The 19,849-nt window shown below is 37.2% G+C and overlaps 1 protein-coding gene across 1 annotated transcript in view; it reads right to left on the reverse strand.

The window, feature by feature from the left end:
- Window positions 1-850: 850 nt before the first annotated feature.
- LOC110447616 (conserved oligomeric Golgi complex subunit 7-like) overlaps window positions 851-19,849 on the reverse strand; it is a 26,128-nt gene continuing 7,129 nt past the window's right edge. The window contains exons 7-23 of the mRNA XM_021493416.1: window positions 19,425-19,493; window positions 19,042-19,077; window positions 18,626-18,829; window positions 16,905-17,015; window positions 16,194-16,346; window positions 15,471-15,525; window positions 13,931-14,064; window positions 13,404-13,478; window positions 13,140-13,205; window positions 12,635-12,770; window positions 7,705-7,819; window positions 6,930-7,033; window positions 4,659-4,789; window positions 4,227-4,310; window positions 3,744-3,858; window positions 3,305-3,436; window positions 851-2,943 (exon numbers count right to left, since the gene is read on the reverse strand). Coding sequence (XP_021349091.1) covers window positions 2,777-2,943; window positions 3,305-3,436; window positions 3,744-3,858; window positions 4,227-4,310; window positions 4,659-4,789; window positions 6,930-7,033; window positions 7,705-7,819; window positions 12,635-12,770; window positions 13,140-13,205; window positions 13,404-13,478; window positions 13,931-14,064; window positions 15,471-15,525; window positions 16,194-16,346; window positions 16,905-17,015; window positions 18,626-18,829; window positions 19,042-19,077; window positions 19,425-19,493 — 1,887 coding nt within the window. The 3' untranslated portion in view covers window positions 851-2,776. The remainder of the gene's footprint in view (window positions 2,944-3,304; window positions 3,437-3,743; window positions 3,859-4,226; window positions 4,311-4,658; window positions 4,790-6,929; window positions 7,034-7,704; window positions 7,820-12,634; window positions 12,771-13,139; window positions 13,206-13,403; window positions 13,479-13,930; window positions 14,065-15,470; window positions 15,526-16,193; window positions 16,347-16,904; window positions 17,016-18,625; window positions 18,830-19,041; window positions 19,078-19,424; window positions 19,494-19,849) is intronic.

The raw sequence follows: 19,849 nt of genomic DNA on the forward strand, positions 1-19,849 counted from the left end.
CATTTTATCAACACTTAGACAGCTTCTGAAAGGTACAACTTTGAGGAGCCATAAAAAACAAACCAAGTGGAAACCGGCCCTTTAACAGATTTTTAAGTGTACTGTAGGAAGCAAAATAAGTAGTCTCAGTTTCTGGGTTCAAACAACTCTTTCTGTTTGACCAGTATCAATTCTTTCCCTCCTAGACGGATATCCACAAAATTCCAAATCGTTATCGTTCATTTTTAATTCACATAACACAAGTAGTAGTAAATATTCTATTTTCATGATGGGAAACCATAGTACTACTTGCTATAAACTATTTTACTCAGAAACACGATTGAAACTAATCACCAAATATGCTTTTCTCATTGAGCACGATCATTTCTCTTGTCTTATATACATGGTGAAATCATCTTCTTGACGATATTAATTTTTTGGTAATATATAATGGTCACTAATCAAAGATGTAAATGAGCAGTTTTGTCTGCTTATCTCTTATCTGATGTAAGCTGTAATATATTAAGGATAAATGAGGAGACAACCCGAATGGACCTTTTAATTGCAGTGATATTATCTCACATTATCATAGGTTGTGGTTTTGTGACCTTAAATATGTAATTGACTGTATTAGACCGGTTTAACTTAGTTCATGAGCAAGTCAAACACTCCAATATGCAAGTATCATTAGTTAACCATTTTTAGTGAATAAGATTTTTTCTTTTACTGTTTTAATCGTTCCCGATTATATACAGGAAGTTTTAGCAATTTCACATATTGTTTTTCTCATCATTCTAATAAAAACAAACTTCCATGCACAATTGTTTGAAGCCATGTCGTCAGTGACAACAAACGAAACTCAACAATGAAAAAGAATTGATTAAAAACAATTTTAATACCGTGATTACATGAGCAATAAATCACGTTAATATACAGTTTTGATTTCATATAATCCAGACACTTGGGTTTTAGAAATTTTAAAATGAATGTCAAAAGAAAATTATTCCTTTATCAATCCAGCCAGATGAGCTCATGATCATGGTATTCTTCTCATTCTGTGTGCTAGGTGACTATGCAGTCTTATAAAATGTCATACATCATTACTAGTCATAATGTACATCCTTAATATTGCATTTCATGCAGCATTCATAACATGTAACATTTCAATAATGTAACAGCACACTAATTAATATTGGATCAATACAAGATAGTAATTATAATATATGTCATATCAATGGCCTCAGCTCTGCTAATTCCAATTTCTGCTTTTCAGTGATTTTTGAGATGCCGGATCATGATAGGACACAAACTTCAGACACTTCTCACATTTTTACATGATATCATTATATCATAACTTTCTCACACATCATAACATGATATGAAATAGCACATAATTCATACATGCAAGATTGCATACAGTGTTCATACAAAACACATTGACATACATGGTATTATAAAAGTTGCTCATACAGGACATTCATTGTGTCATACCAATACATACACATATTTATACATGACATGTCATCCTTTCATTCATTTCTCATTTTGCACCAATAAATTAAACCCCATAAAGATATAGACAATGACATAAAACAATATAATATACATGTATCTCTGATACACCCACAGAACATATTTTATGTTCTCAAGAACTAAACCCACAAGTAAAAATTACCAATGGTTTGAATTCATCAATTTATTCCTATTTTGTCCTTATATCTACAACAGATTATTAACAATTGGTATACATATATATACATTCCAAATTTTAATCAACAAATTATTTTTTTCTCTGTGATATTTACATTTTGTCTATTTAGCAATTTTCTAAAACAAATTATATCAGAAAGATTTTACTTTGTTAGCTTAATTACTAAATTAAAAAAATAAGTTTTATTTTGAATTTTGTGTCAAAATATTATTTATCTTTTAATTAATTAATTAATAATTCATGAAAGGGCAATGTTACATATAAGCCCTTATCCTTGAAAAGATTTTTAGCCGTTTACTAACCAGACCTCAATGTGTCAATAATTATCATAATAATTCAAGGTTCTTATATACCGCTTTATCACAACCTAGCTAGTCGTCTCAAAGTAGTTCACAAATTATTATCCTTGGATATATAGGGCCTTTGCAACCAGCCAATATCTTTCTCAACTCCCTTGGGAGCATACAGCCAGTGCTGCCATTTCGGCGCTCACACCTAGCATTCAACAATTCTAGCACTGCCCAACCACATACCCATTTACAGCTGAGTAGACTGGAACAAGCGGAGTAAAGTATCTTGCTCAAGGATACAACAAAGTGCCGTGACATGACTCAAACCTGCAACCCTTCGGTCCTGAGCCTGCCATCCTACCTCTAGACTTCCATGCCTCCTATCATGGTCATAGGAATGTCCTCATGCAAGTTATACTGACATGATGTGGTCCCACTTGTGTCTGACACTGCTTTCCTTAACCATTTCACCCCTATGTAACTTTAATAACAAGTACCATAAATTGATCTGGATGAGCCCATTATGGTCTACAGTGTTGAAAGGGTTAACAGTTAAACAGAGATATGCATCCTCCTCATCAAAGCTGTTGAAAGCATCTATTGCATATAATATTTCACATTTTCATCAAAAATGGATATTTCGTTCTATAAGCTGATGAAGGTTTACTGAACAAGTCACCATAACGTAGCAAACTATGTAAATCTTGGTTGTCAAATAGAATCCATCAATTTAACCGCTTTATCCATCACGTCTCACTGAAATCCCCCTAGACACACCTCCCCTAGCGTATCACACCTACAAGTCTATCCTCCTCATGCTGCTGATGGCGTGTGCTAATCTCTGTGGCATGTTTTCTGTCACATCGTGGTAGTCTTCTGTCGACGTCTTTAAAAGTGTGTCAATATTTTTCAAGGTTTCAGACATGTGCAGTCCTAGATCATCCAGTACATTACACAGGTAGTCTGGAAAGGAAGAACGTTAAAAGGTCATTCATATAGAACATGGAAAATCAAAGCCAATGCTAAGGGATTTAATTCTAAAGTGCTAACCCCTACCCTTCATCTAACCTTTGTATTTCCTGGAATCAAGCTCAAACTTTATCAAATAAACAAACTAGCCCGACTTCTTGAAGAAAGCCTTAGAATTAAAGTTTCTACTTTTAATGTTCTTTTTCAATTTACCTGGTAATGTGGGGTGGGTTTTTTTTAGTTATAAATTCTCATCAGATATGAAAGTCCATATGGACAGCATCATTTGTATTTCTTCTTGTTTTCACTAACATTTATATACATGTATGTTCAAATGACATATGTATACACAAACCTATATCTGTTGTTAGCTGTTTTGTAGCATGGGTGGTCAGTTCATGTATTTTGAGTATTTCTTCACAGTAGAAATGCATGGTTCCATGAGCGATAGACTCCAGCCATAGGTCCGCTGTGTGTTCAGGCAATTCTGTATAACATACAAACACTAGCTATAGATATACAAAGGAATCTGGATAACCAGGAAAAAGTTCCAAAAATCTGAATTTTCAAAGTTTTTATAAGAAAGACAATAGCAGCTACATATATCTGGACTAGTAGAATCTCTCACCCCCTTGGGGTTGAGATAGGGGAATCTCTTACCCAAAGTTTACATGTAATATAGTGCTGGCTTATAGTTTTCCTAAAACAAAATAACATAAGCCTTATTTAAGCTGACATCTATAAAGCAGCCATGGATGGGTTAACTACAGGTGTAACTGCTCGGACAAACTTACCCATTTCATCTGTGTATGGTAGTTTCCCATGCTTGAGAGCCACAATGACCGCTGGGTTGTCCTGCATGGTGAATGGTTCTAGGTGTTGGGGAAGGGTCATCATGTACTGACCAATCTATGGACCAGTAAACAAAGGTGCGTAAATTATCATAAATAACAAACCACAGCCAAACCAATTAATGTTTTGGTCAGAACTTCACACTTATTGCTCACTTATAGGAGAAGGGTGGGAGGAAGTTTGTCAAATATCCAATTACATGTATTCATTAAATTGAAAAGCTATTGGTAGAATGTTTTTATTACCAAAACTATCTTTGTATTACCTTTTGGTGGATTTGACTCATATACCTTAATCTTTAGAAATGTAGAAACCTTTTTAAGATTTTGAAAATATCACTAATCATACAAATGGTAACAGGGCTTTGAGTAGCTGGTCATGGTCTTGGACACCTAATTTAAAATTATGGTTCTCAATATTTTTACCTTGGTGATATACTCCTGAGGTGAAAGACTGAAAGTTGGAAGGTCAGAGGTCAATGCTCCACCAGCACTTTTAGACATCCAAATCTAGCCAGAAGCAGAAATAATAAGATAAAAAAGAATGCTAATTATACTATATAAGAGAGTAATCATTATTTCCTGTGAGAATATTCTATAATTTCTCGCCATGTGAAAAAATCTTTAACTTTTTACTTTTCTGTAAGAATGTCGAAGACTTATTCTGCTCTGAAAAAATATCAATACCGGTAATTATTTCGTGCTTGAAATTTCTCTCACTCTTTCTTTGAAATAATTAACTATGTTGTGATCTGTCACTCAGAGTGTTTATGATAATTTATGTTCTGTGAACAATTTGATTAGTGAGTTTCTCTCCTGGTAGAAATGTCGACTACCTGAGGCTAAAGAAGCACATACCTCCATGTTGGCCAGATCTATGAGGTAGTCCTTTAGCTGAGCAAATACAATATCAAATGAGAACCGATGAACCTCCTCGCTGAGTCGACAAAACTCTTTCTTGATGTCTGTCAGAACTGATGGGGTTTCTCCTGGGAATCAGAACAAACAAATAAGCTTATGACCTCAGGTATTTGAAACAATAGAGACATAAATGCAAGTACTGACTCATATGCATGGTAATATTTAAGACTTATCGATAGTCCAGTTAAAGAATTAATACACAGCTTAAACAAATCATAACAAACGTAAAAATCTCAGTTAGTCCCCTGTCTGGACTACTGAGACTATTTGATTGTATTTCTTATAATCTCTAACCATTTTACTTAAGTTTTCCGCTAAAGGTAAAACAATTTTATAATAGGGTTTCTTGTTTGGCTCAAATAAATGAGAAGGTACATAGGTAGGGTAAAACACATTTTTCCTTCAATGAAAGAAATTTAATTTCCTCTTATGTATGTAATGTATCATATCATGTTATCACTGCTTGACAAAACAGAACAAAAACATCAACTTCTACCTTTTTTTTAGTGAATAAGATGTTTTAGGAGTGGAGGTAATAAAAACCATAGGATCAGTTCAAGGGACACAACTATGTATAAATGTTTTGTCTGACTTAACAATTTAACTGGCCAGGAAATCTGCAACAAATGGCACAGAAATTGTTGAAAATGGAAAAATAAAAGAAACGTTCACTGAGAATATATGTATCTATATTGAAATCAAATATTTTTTCTATTGCAACCAGTTCTACATCCGGTACATCCAAAATGGCAGCCTCCATTAACAGAATGTGTTCACAGGCAGTCGTAGGTGGGAGAGATTTCATTGTGAGTTTTGATTAGAATTTTCGTATTCTATGTACCTGTTACCTGTGAAGCTCACTTTTGTGTCGGTGTATATTTATTACAGGCAGCTGGTCCTGGGACAAAGGTATAGTGGTGTTCGAGGAAAAGGGTACTGTATTGATTTCATGACAAACAATGTGCACATTAACTAAACATGAAGATATATTAATGAGAGTTAACATCTTTAATGGTTTTGATTTTAAATTTCAATGAACATATAAAATGTGTACATGTATTACAATTATAATATCTTAAATGATAATCCTTGTGACTTATTACATTTATGGATTTAATTTATAAAAACACACATCCTAAATAATCAAAAGTGAGTTCTAACAGTGTGAAGTAACCATGATTGGCATTTGTTCAGGTGCTGTTGGTTGTGGAAAGTTAGGTATCAATTATCAAGTATATTTTAACAGGCTAAGTGAAATTTTGGTGCAGGCAATAGTGTATGCATGATTGAGGTATAAATGATTTAGCACCTCCCTCTTAACCCTTTCACTCCTATGTAACTTTAGTAGACTCTACCATGCATTGATCTGGATGAGTCCATTTTTGTCTAAAGTGATAAAAGGGTTAACAGCATGTACGCAACTGAGGGAAAGAAACAAGATACAAACCCTTCTTTTGAACTAGACAAACAATAGAGCAACAAGAGGAAAGATAACACTGATGTGTTTAAAATGACAAGAATGACCATTACCAGTATAACAAAATAATCTAATGAATACAGAAATGTGTAGTAATTTGAAACAGAACTAATGGACTAACCCCATGGTATAAGAATCAGCTAGCAAATGGACTATACAGAATTACAAATTTTCAAGCTTTCAAACTTTAAGGAAGAAACAAATATTTTTAATATACTGTATGACATGAAATTTTCACTGCAACTATTCGTTGTCCATGAGGGTGAATTTATCCGGACAGCGAATCTGACTACACAATCTACTTGACATAATTACATGTGAAAGACAAAATTAAAACTGGGAAAATATTGATTTTACAAGTGAAGAGCAAACATTTGACTGGGCAATAGATTCCCAGTATACAGTAACTCGGCTGTAATTATAATTTCAAGTTCTGCCTTCGGGCTATTCGGTTTAAAATCATCCAGATTCCATGAAAAGCATTTTTTACTTTGGAGGAAACCATCAAAACAATTTGACATACATATGCAGCCTTTGCCACCTATTGCAAAATTTATTTTATTTGTCTTTGATGGCAGGGGATATTCTTACATATAATTTTAACCAGAATAACCCTTATGTCATCTATTTGTGGAAAAAGTGTCCTGAATCAAGACATAGACAACATGTGAATGAAAATAAGAAACACAGAGAAGAAGTGGACTTATATCTCTTCACAATACTACATTTACCTTCCTCCAGCTTGCTGACAAGATTTTCCAGGTTAGCGATATCCTCACTGCTACTCAGAAACAGCGAGGCTTGAGCATGCAGAACTGACCGTTTACCAGCAAGTCTAGACAATTTAACAGTAAAACTTTATGATTAGTAACTTATTCTTTGAAAATGCATCTCTCAAATACTTGGTTTCAATGTGTTGGTTCATAGTTATAAGGATTTTTTCATAAACAAACACACTAACAATAATCAGAGAAAGACCTAGGGCCTGTGTGTTTATGCGGAACAACCGGTTTGACCGTTTATAAATGTAACAATTTCGGGTATAAATCCTGGCGGACCTGCAAATGTTTATGCAGGCTTTGCAAGGCTTTCTCAAGGCTCGCCTGAAAGCAGCATCAGATTACTGGGTCCGACCTTATTTAATAAACGAACAGTGGTCCAACCGGTTTGACCACTTTACACGAAAACGGCCCTATTATCAAGTATATATAGTGCTCTGTCAGATGAAATCTTTAAAATAAACTTGAATTTTATTAACATGTCAATTTCAAAGGTATTTACTTTATAAAGAACAACTGTTTTATTTTGGAGAATAGTGAAGCTTACCTATTTGATGAAAATTTGAATATATCATTCAGTCCAAAACAGGTGCAAACCTAATGTAAACAGGATTTGTCTTGCTTATCTGTACAACGTTTAACCTTTCAGACACCTTCATGCTAAAATTCTCTACCTTATAGAAATACTGATTGTTAAAAATTCTTTGCTTGAAATTTGTGTACTGACCTGATTTTCCCCACCTCCTTGACTGGAGACCCAGGGTTGGAGTAGTGTGCTATGGTGTGCATTATACTGCTGATGATATTGCCATCCAACTCATCAACATGCATTATCAGGTCCCCTGTTAATTAAAGCTTCTTAATATCCTTAAAATTATTCTGAAAATTAATTTCAACACAACAGTATTCCTCACTTCTCAATATTGATTTTTGTAAAGATTTAAAAGAACTTGTTTCTCAGTATTTATTTTTAAAACTGAACCACATATAATACAACACCATGTTTAAATGAATTTAACTTCAGTTACATTACTGGGCAATGCAAGAATATAACCCCACCAAATTAATCTGGCATTCATTCACAGCTATGAACGCTATGACCCAATTAATTGTAGACTTCATTATTATAACACTGAAATGGTCACGTTGGACACCACAGTCCATTTCTGGAAGGTGGCTGTTACAGTTACTGTATAAGTAAACATGATATCTACATTTGCTCTACTCAAATTATAATTTTAAATACATTTCATTTTCTGAGATAAAAAATTCCAAAAAACTTGAACCAATATCAGCTGGCATTGTCAATATAAATACCAACTTGAAATCACCAACTGAGAGTATGAAGCACTATTACATTTGATGGATTTTGTTATTTCCACTTGGCATTCTAAAGAAGAAGAATTCCAATTGAGAGCAGTCAATGATTGAATTCTCTACGTTTCATATCGTCTTCCTAACCATAAGAGCTTTCTATTTAAGTTTTCATGTGTTTCCTGTCTGTCACACCTGTAACTGCTGAAGCAATGATAAGATTTTAAGCCATACCTTAATTTATAGTCGATTTTCAAAACTCACAACCTATAACAGCTAGTACCTAGCACATGTCTGTATGATACGAAGGGACTGCTGGAACAGTGTCCAGTCCTCCGCATATAACCCCTATTACCTACCACATGTCTGTATGATACGAAGGGACTGCTGGAACAGTGTCCTGTCCTCGCCGGATAACCCCTAGTACCTACCACATGTCTGTATGATAGGAAGGGACTGCTGGAACAGTGTCCTGTCCTCGCCGGATAACCCCTAGTACCTACCACATGTCTGTATGATACGAAGGGACTGCTGGAACAGTGTCCAGTCCTCGGCGTATAACTCCTAGTACCTAGCACATGTCTGTATGATACGAAGGGACTGCTGGAACGGTGTCCTGTCCTCGGCGTATAACCCCTAGTACCTACCACATGTCTGTATATGATACGAAGGGACTGCTGTAACAGTGTCCAGTCCTCGGCGTGTAACCCCTAGTACCTACCTCATGTCTGTATGATACGAAGGGACTGCTGGAACAGTGTCCAGTCCTTGGCAAATAACCCCTAGTACCTACCACATGTCTGTATGATACAAAGGGACTGCTGGAACAGTGTCCAGTCCTCAGTGTATAACCACTAGTACCTACCACATGTCTGTATGATACGAAGGGACTGCTGGAACAGTGTCCAGTCCTCGGCGTATAACCCCTAGTACCTACCACATGTCTGTATGATACGAAGGGACTGCTGGAACAGTGTCCAGTCCTCGGCGTATAACCCCTAGTACCTACCACATGTCTGTATGATACGAAGGGACTGCTGGAACAGTGTCCAGTCCTCGGCGTATAACCCCTAGTACCTACCACATGTCTGTATGATACGAAGGGACTGCTGGAACAGTGTCCAGTCCTCGGCGTATAACCCCTAGTACCTACCACATGTCTGTATGATACGAAGGGACTGCTGGAACAGTGTCCAGTCCTCGGCGTATAACCCCTAGTACCTACCACATGTCTGTATGATACGAAGGGACTGCTGGAACAGTGTCCAGTCCTCGGCGTATAACCCCTAGTACCTACCACATGTCTGTATGATACGAAGGGACTGCTGGAACAGTGTCCAGTCCTCGGCGTATAACCCCTAGTACCTACCACATGTCTGTATGATACGAAGGGACTGCTGGAACAGTGTCCAGTCCTCGGCGTATAACCCCTAGTACCTACCACATGTCTGTATGATACGAAGGGACTGCTGGAACAGTGTCCAGTCCTCGGCGTATAACCCCTAGTACCTACCACATGTCTGTATGATACGAAGGGACTGCTGGAACAGTGTCCAGTCCTCGGCGTATAACCCCTAGTACCTACCACATGTCTGTATGATACGAAGGGACTGCTGGAACAGTGTCCAGTCCTCGGCGTATAACCCCTAGTACCTACCACATGTCTGTATGATACGAAGGGACTGCTGGAACAGTGTCCAGTCCTCGGCGTATAACCCCTAGTACCTACCACATGTCTGTATGATACGAAGGGACTGCTGGAACAGTGTCCAGTCCTCGGCGTATAACCCCTAGTACCTACCACATGTCTGTATGATACGAAGGGACTGCTGGAACAGTGTCCAGTCCTCGGCGTATAACCCCTAGTACCTACCACATGTCTGTATGATACGAAGGGACTGCTGGAACAGTGTCCAGTCCTCGGCGTATAACCCCTAGTACCTACCACATGTCTGTATGATACGAAGGGACTGCTGGAACAGTGTCCAGTCCTCGGCGTATAACCCCTAGTACCTACCACATGTCTGTATGATACGAAGGGACTGCTGGAACAGTGTCCAGTCCTCGGCGTATAACCCCTAGTACCTACCACATGTCTGTATGATACGAAGGGACTGCTGGAACAGTGTCCAGTCCTCGGCGTATAACCCCTAGTACCTACCACATGTCTGTATGATACGAAGGGACTGCTGGAACAGTGTCCAGTCCTCGGCGTATAACCCCTAGTACCTACCACATGTCTGTATGATACGAAGGGACTGCTGGAACAGTGTCCAGTCCTCGGCGTATAACCCCTAGTACCTACCACATGTCTGTATGATACGAAGGGACTGCTGGAACAGTGTCCAGTCCTCGGCGTATAACCCCTAGTACCTACCACATGTCTGTATGATACGAAGGGACTGCTGGAACAGTGTCCAGTCCTCGGCGTATAACCCCTAGTACCTACCACATGTCTGTATGATACGAAGGGACTGCTGGAACAGTGTCCAGTCCTCGGCGTATAACCCCTAGTACCTACCACATGTCTGTATGATACGAAGGGACTGCTGGAACAGTGTCCAGTCCTCGGCGTATAACCCCTAGTACCTACCACATGTCTGTATGATACGAAGGGACTGCTGGAACAGTGTCCAGTCCTCGGCGTATAACCCCTAGTACCTACCACATGTCTGTATGATACGAAGGGACTGCTGGAACAGTGTCCAGTCCTCGGCGTATAACCCCTAGTACCTACCACATGTCTGTATGATACGAAGGGACTGCTGGAACAGTGTCCAGTCCTCGGCGTATAACCCCTAGTACCTACCACATGTCTGTATGATACGAAGGGACTGCTGGAACAGTGTCCAGTCCTCGGCGTATAACCCCTAGTACCTACCACATGTCTGTATGATACGAAGGGACTGCTGGAACAGTGTCCAGTCCTCGGCGTATAACCCCTAGTACCTACCACATGTCTGTATGATACGAAGGGACTGCTGGAACAGTGTCCAGTCCTCGGCATATAACCCCTAGTACCTACCACATGTCTGTATGATACGAAGGGACTGCTGGAACAGTGTCCAGTCCACGACGTATAACCCCTAGTACCTACCACATGTCTGTATATGATACGAAGGGACTGCTGGACCCCTAGTACCTACCACATGTCTGTATGATACGAAGGGACTGCTGGAACAGTGTCCAGTCCTTGGCGTATAACCCCTAGTACCTACCACATGTCTGTATATGATACGAAGGGACTGCTGGACCCCTAGTACCTATCACATGTCTGTATGATACCAAGGGACTGCTGGACCCCTAGTACCTACCACATGTCTGTATGATACGAAGGGACTGCTGGAACAGTGTCCAGTCCTCGGCGTATAACCCCTAGTACCTACCACATGTCTGTATATGATACGAAGGGACTGCTGGACCCCTAGTACCTATCACATGTCTGTATGATACCAAGGGACTGCTGGACCCCTAGTACCTACCACATGTCTGTATGATACCAAGGGACTGCTGGAACAGTGTCCAGTCCTCGGCGTATAACCCCTAGTACCTACCACATGTCTGTATGATACGAAGTGACTGCTGGAACAGTGTCCAGTCCTCGGTGAACCCCTAGTACCTACCACATGTCTGTATGATACGAAGGGACTGCTGGAACAGTGTCCAGTCCAAGGCGTATAACAGCTAGTACCTTCCACATGTCTGTATGATACGAAGGGGCTGCTGGAACAGTGTCCAGTCCTCGGCGTATAACAGCTAGTACCTACCACATGTCTGTATGATACGAAGGGACTGCTGGAACGGTGTCCAGTCCTCGGCTTATAACCCCAAGTACCTACCACAGGTCTGTAAGATACGAAGGGACTGCTGGAACAGTGTCCTGTCCTCGGTGTATAACCCCTAGTGCCTACCACATGTCTGTATGATACGAAGGGACTGCTGGAACAGTGTCAAGTCCACGGCGTATAACCCCTAGTACCTACCACATGTCTGTATGATAGGAAGGGACTGCTGGAACGGTGTCCTGTCCTCGGCGTATAACCCCTAGTCCCTACCACATGTCTGTATGATACGAAGGGACTGCTGGACCAGTGTCCAGTCCTCAGGGTATAACCCCTAGTACCTACCACATGTCTGTATGATAGGAAGGGACTGCTGGAACGGTGTCCTGTCCTCGGCGTATAACCCCTAGTCCCTACCACATGTCTGTATGATACGAAGGGACTGCTGGAACAGTGCCCAGTCCACGGCGTATAACCCGTAGTACCTACCACATGTCTGTATGATACGAAGGGACGGCTGGAACAGTGTCCAGTCCACGGCGTATAACCCCTAGTACCTACCACATGTCTGTATGATACGAAGGGACTGCTGGAACAGTGTCCAGTCCTCGGCGTCCTGTTTATGACTGCCCTTACACTTCTCCTTAATGTTGACCATCACACGACGGAACTCTCGACAGTAGCTGATGAAGTAGGTCTGGAACAACAAATCATGCTGTAAGATTAAACAGTAATCCTTCATGGTAGCTTCGGACAACAACAAAACATTATTTAGATAGGTTCCAATCTACATACTGTACACTGTAAGGACTTAACCAGGAGCCAAACCTATCCTCACACAGGTCTACGTCTACTCTAGGGTAGTTCAGACAAAAGGTTCAAAGGCTGTGTTTTGTATTGCTTTATGGTCCATTGACAAGTTAAGTCATTTAGGGTCAACGTGGAAAGAATACACATTAAAAAATAAGAGATTAAAAACATTATGAAAGGTTCTTACATATAATTCCATACAAATGATATGGTCACAATTAATGAAAATGTAATTTAAATCATCAAAGGATCATACCTTTAAAGCATCAAGCAAAAATTCATAGCCACAACCATTGGACAAACGCTGACATCTCTCATTAGCCTGTAAATAGATGTACATGTTATTTAACTATAATTCCATGTGAGAATTGTGTGATAGTAATTCAAATGTCAAAATATTTCTTATCAGGAAGTATTTTTAGCTTTCTTAAGTTCAATTTTAAAATCAATTTTACTTTTAAATGATAAGACTGTGACCTTTGTGACCTCTAAATCTTCCAAGGTATCTCCTTTCACTTACTTCTTTTGCTATATTGAATAGCTTGTTTACAGAAGCTGCTAACAACTGTACTGTTTCAAACACTTCAGCATCATCCTAAAAAAATCACAAAAATATAATTATACGCAACTTAATTTTGTCAACTTTTAAACACAAATTTAGCACACATTTAAAACGGAATATTCTAAATGACTTTATACCTTTCCTATCTTTAAACATAAGACTTGTCATTGTATGATAAATGACTTTATACCTTTCCTATCTTTAAACATAAGACTTGTCAATGTATGATAAATGCGTTTCACTCCAGATTTGTTACCAATCCGGTTGAAAATTTTACATCAACATTTACTTAAGCCTATTTAAACCTTCCTGTATTCTGTATGACTTTCTAGAAAAGCTACTCTCTTGACATGAATTCAGTTACTCTACTTTTTAATCTCAAAATTTTCATTCAAAAGGAAAGACAGCATCATTGAAAACACATATGGACATAAAGTAGTGAACGGTATATATACCAACTCAAATGTAATGCACAGAACTCTTACCAGACGAACGTTGTTGAGATCAGAACCTAGAGTTGCCTCCTCCATAGACTTGTACTTGGCGATGTAGGGTCGGTATGGGGCGTAGATCATCATCATCAGCTTCTCCAGGCTCCGAGTGTGCTCAAGCTTTTCAACTGTTACCGATAAACAAACAATATGAAATTTCGTCTATTCTTAAACTCAACTGTTACCGATAAACAAACAATATAAAATATTGTCTATTCTTAAACTCAAATGTTACCGATAAACAAACAATATAATATTGTCTATTCTTGAACTCAAATATTACCCATAAACAAACAATATAATATTGTCTATTCTTAAACTCAAATGTTACCGATAAACAAACAATATGAAATATCGTCTATTCTTAAACTCAACTATTACCCATAAACAAACAATATAATATTGTCTATTCTTGAACTCAACTATTACCCATAAACAAACAATATAATATTGTCTAATCTTAAACTCAACTATTACCCATAAACAAACAATATAATATTGTCTATTCTTAAACTCAACTGTTACCGATAAACAAACAATATATAATATCGTCTATTCTTAAACTCAAATGTTACCGATAAACAAACAATATAATATTGTCTATTCTTAAACTCAACTATTACCTATAAACAAACAATATATAATATCGTCTATTCATAAACTCAACTATTACTCATAAACAAACAATATAATATTGTCTATTCTTAAACTCAACTGATACCCATAAACAAACAATATAATATTGTCTATTCTTAAAACTCAACTGATACCCATAAACAAATAATATCAAATAGCATTTATTTTTAAAGTCCACTTATACTTATAGCATGTTCTTATAAATTTAATATCATTGGTGGTATACATCTATTGCACTTACAAATGTACACATAAGCTGGGTCTGTTTTAATTTACAATAGACGCTGTCACTTATAAGTACCTGTCATATAAAGCTTACACATTAATCTAACACATTTATGTCGGATATATAAGCATTTATTCCTTTATCTTTATATATCTATACAGCAGATATGAAAGAAAAAGGTAAAACCTATTTCACTTTAAGCAGATATGAAAGTACATGTATTATACTAGTCCTGCATCCACACAAAGAAATCTCATGGCCCTAGTACAGCTATTTTGCTTGATACACTGTTCTCTACATATCTTTCAAACATATTAATGTCTGATACATATGCATTAATTTCAATATCTAAATAAATGTACACAGCAGAGGTAAAACCTATTTCACTTAAAACATATGTAAGTATTAACTAATCCTGCATCCACACAAAGAAATTGCATGGCCCTTGCACAACTAGTTTGCTTTATACACTGTTCTCTACATATCTTCATTGACCAATTTAATTCATAACAACAAAATCTGTTAATCCATCTTTAATTGTTTTATTTCCCCAAAAGTAATACACTTATTGTTAAGTATTTTTTCAATCTAGAACTAAATATTTGATCCTTATTGTTCCCAAAATAATTTCTTAGAAAAAAATCAAATGTTAAACAGTAAACAAAAACTCACCTTTAGCATGCGTCTCCACAGACTGTTCTATACTCTTTGAAAATCTCTCCGATATCTTAACAAAAAGAGAGTAAACATATCTTATTATAACTAAATCAAACTTCAATACACAAACCATAGTTGTCACATCATTACCATGTTGACATCATAATATGATAATGAAATCATTTTTCAGATTATATTATGATATCACTATAAAGACAACAGATATAAAATCAAACAGGTGGAATTTTAGATTTCAAATTTATGTCATTTTTTTTTTTTTTTCAAAATATTCACAAAAAATCTTGATAGTGTGATACAAAGATTTTGCCCCCCTTTCTTACGAGATACACGAAATTCATAACATTTGTACATTTTATTGCGTTGACAAATATTTTATTGCTTTGACAAATATTTTATTGAAAATACTGATTTTAAAGGAAGAGAATATATTTTACACATTACATTTTTAAGTTATATATATATATCTGATGACACTGAAAACATAACAATGGTCAAAGTAAAAATTGTGTATAATAAATACTCAAAAGCATTCATGATACTGTGAGGAAATGATCTTTATATTGTTTCCATTTCATACGAGAAAATGAAATTTGTCCCCAAATATTCTTTTTCTTTCAGCAGATCTTTGCTCCTTGACACATTTAATAAATCTAACATGAAATGGAAACTTAATTAAGATGCTACATACAGGAAATGTGTCCTAAATCTCAATATTACCTCCTTGAGTTCTGTCAGAGCTACCAGGTTATCCCTGCGCTGACTCAGGTGTTTGGATATACTTGAAGCAAGGTCTATAGAGGAGAGTGCTTCTGTGATCAGGTCACAGACGATCGGGACGGGGTCAGCAAACACCTGGCTACACCATTTAATCTACAACAAAACAAATCCTATACCGATGGGAAATAAGGGGGACAATCACTATAATATACCTTTATTCCTTTTAAACAGTTTGCTTCGTTGGAACAGTGTTGTTGTTTAACTCATTCACCCCTGAAATTTCATAATGAACTATTCCAACCTTTGAATTGGAAGAGTTCACATGCGTCTTCAGGGGTGAATGAGTTAAAAGGGAGGGAGCTAGTGATCTGATGTTGTTGTCTGGCAAGTCTTGGCAAAGAATTAAAAGATCTGCGTTAAAAATTACATGTTAGTCTTTACCCTTGAAATTATTTCATTCAATAGCTGATGGACAAGTCTACAACTTAACATCTTAAATGACTCATAATATTATATATACTATTGCTGGCCGCAGAAGTTGTATCAACTAAATAGTTTGTAGCTATAAAACAAAAAATGTTCACACGCATGTTTCTTTTCATGTTCAGTAAATGAAAAAGCCCTTAAAGTGTTTTTACAATTACATTATAGAAAATAAAGGGTATATCCCTGTAAGATTTTATTGACGGACACCATAAGAGAACTGCTTACCTGGTTATGCCAGGTAGTAAGCAGTAAATCGTAATACTCCGACATCCAGTCTGTCAGGGAACCTTCTGTCTTGGCTTCCATCACAGTGGTCCAACTGGTCATCAGATTTGTCTGTAGACAGGAGAAAACCTTTACTTCAATGTGATGCATTGTGTCACAGATAGTTATACAGCTAATTCGATTCAAAATTTTAGAGATAATATAAAAAAAATTGAGATGTGATCATATGTAATCAGATGCAAATTGAACCAGTTATTAGAGACCATATATTTTATAATTACATTTTCACTACAAGCCTCTTCATAAACACTACCAGAAGAAATTGCATTCATAGGGCTATGAACCCAATGGGATCAGAATTTATTTGACACTTCTCTTTTTGCCTCATGTACTGTAAGACCACCATTAGAAACAAACATTTTGGTGATGTTTCACTGTTCCAGAAATTTGTTTTTGCACCAAAAAAATGCAACAATATAGACACTATGATACTGTAAATATTCAGGATAACTTTTTTTCCATATTATTATCATGAATAACTTTGACTTAAGAAGTAAGTATGCACATCATAAGCCATTTCATCCCTAACATACCTCATTAATGGTTTTATTCCTAAAAAAATCCAATAAAACCAAATAAATATTAGATGGGGCAATAATTTTGTGACAGTGCAGTGATAAACCTCATGACACTTGTGATAGTACTTGTAGATCTGAGGAAGTCTATACCTTATGACACTTGTGATACAATGTAGTACTTGTAGATCTGAGGAAGTCTATACCTTATGACACTTGAGATAGTACTTGTAGATCTATGGAAGTCTATACCTTTTGGCACTTGTGATAGTGCTTGTAGATCTGAGGAAGTCTATACCTTATGACACTTGTGATAGTGCTTGTAGAGCTGAGGAAGTCTATACCTTATGACACTTGTGATAGTACTTGTAGATCTATGGAAGTCTATACCTTATGACACTTGTGATAGTACTTGTAGAGCTGAGGAAGTCTATACCTTATGACACTTGTGATAGTACTAGTAGATCTGTGGAAGTCTATACCTTATGACACTTGTGATAGTACTTGTAGATCTATGGAAGTCTATACCTTATGGCACTTGTGATAGTGCTTGTAGATCTGAGGAAGTCTATACCTTATGACACTTGTGATAGTACTACTTGTAGATCTGAGGAAGTCTATACCTTATGAAACTTGTGATAGTACTTGTAGATCTGAGGAAGTCTATGCCTTATGACACTTGTGATACAATGTAGTACTTGTAGATCTGAGGAAGTCTATACCTTATTACACTTGTGATAGTACTTGTAGATCTGAGGAAGGCTATACCTTATGACACTTGTGATAGTACTTGTAGGTCTGAGGAAGTCTATACCTTATGACACTTGTGATACAATGTAGTACTTGTAGATGTGAGGAAGTCTATACCTTATGACACTTGTGATAGTACTTGGAGATCTGAGGAAGTCTTTACCTTATGACACTTGTGATAGTACTTGTAGAGCTGAGGAAGTCTATACCTTATGACACTTGTGATAGTACTTGTAGAGCTGAGGAAGTCTATACCTTATGACACTTGTGATAGTACTTGTAGATCTGAGGAAGTCTATACCGTATGACACTTGTGATAGTACTACTTGTAGATCTGAGGAAGTCTATACATTATGACACTCTTGATAGTACTTGTAGATCTGAGGAAGTCTATACCTTATGACACTTGTGATAGTACTTGTAGAGTGCAGGAAGTCTGTCTATGTCGGCGAATATCCTGGTGAACTTCTGGGCTGCCTCTATAGACTGAGAGTTAAACGCTGCCACTAACTGGGGACTCAGCATGGCCTCCAGCCTATTCTTCAGCGTCTCAAGGTGACCACATCTCTCAACATAATCTGGAGTATCCACCAACATTTGCTGAAAATACAATTATTTATCTATACATCTGTATAGTTTTAGATTTACAATCAGACATGTACATAGTTTATGGTAACACTATTTTTCTTATTCCTTATTGATAACTTCTGCTTCCAAATTTATATACTGTTTATTCAAATCCATATTTAACAATTGACAATGCATGTATATTGTACAAAATAAAGCAGACTTTTGGTCTGTTTAATACTTACTAAGCATGTCTGCATTCTAGCCAGTTTTGTTGTGATCTGTTGATAAATAAGCATTTGTTACAATTTACCTTTATAAAACTATTTTCATCCTAATTTTTTGGTGCTTTTTGCAATCTAAAAATTCAAACACATCAGGATTATTCCAGACCTTATCCTGTTGAAGGGCCCGGGTTGGAGACAATATTTCCTTTTCTCCACCACAGATCAAATTTCAAATGATGCATTATGAAAGAATTGATAGAATGTAGATTAAACTGTTTAATTGCATCTGACTCATTATGCACTCAATTCTAGAAAAACCCTTTTGGCCCCTTACACTAGTTTATATTAATGTAATATACACCTCATGCAACCTAAATCCTTTAGTAATTTAAGATACTCACAGCATCTGTATCATTGGATTGAAACACCTCTTCAACATCAGCACTCAGAGTCGTCCAGTTATCTGCTTCCTGTGGAGATGGAATGAACAGTCAGAAAAAAAACTGAAAGTACCCAAGATACACGACAAAATGTCTGTTTATTTATTTGGGGTCACCAACGAAAGACTTTTAACCATTATGTTAGAATTGGAAATGTAAAAGAATCAGCATAGGCCACAGTAGCCTTGGGAGCACCGTGCTGATATGGCCACAGTAGCCTTGGGAGCACCGTGCTGATATGGCCACAGTAGCCTTGGGATCACCGTGCTGATATGGCCACAGTAACCTTGGGATCACCGTGCTGATATGGCCACAGTAGCCTTGGGATCACCGTGCTGATATGGCCACAGTAGCCTTGGGATCACCGTGCTGATATGGCCACAGTA

The sequence above is a fragment of the Mizuhopecten yessoensis genome, unplaced genomic scaffold (assembly GCF_002113885.1).
Source record: "Mizuhopecten yessoensis strain PY_sf001 unplaced genomic scaffold, ASM211388v2 scaffold3537, whole genome shotgun sequence".
Taxonomy (NCBI): Eukaryota; Metazoa; Mollusca; class Bivalvia; order Pectinida; family Pectinidae; genus Mizuhopecten; species Mizuhopecten yessoensis.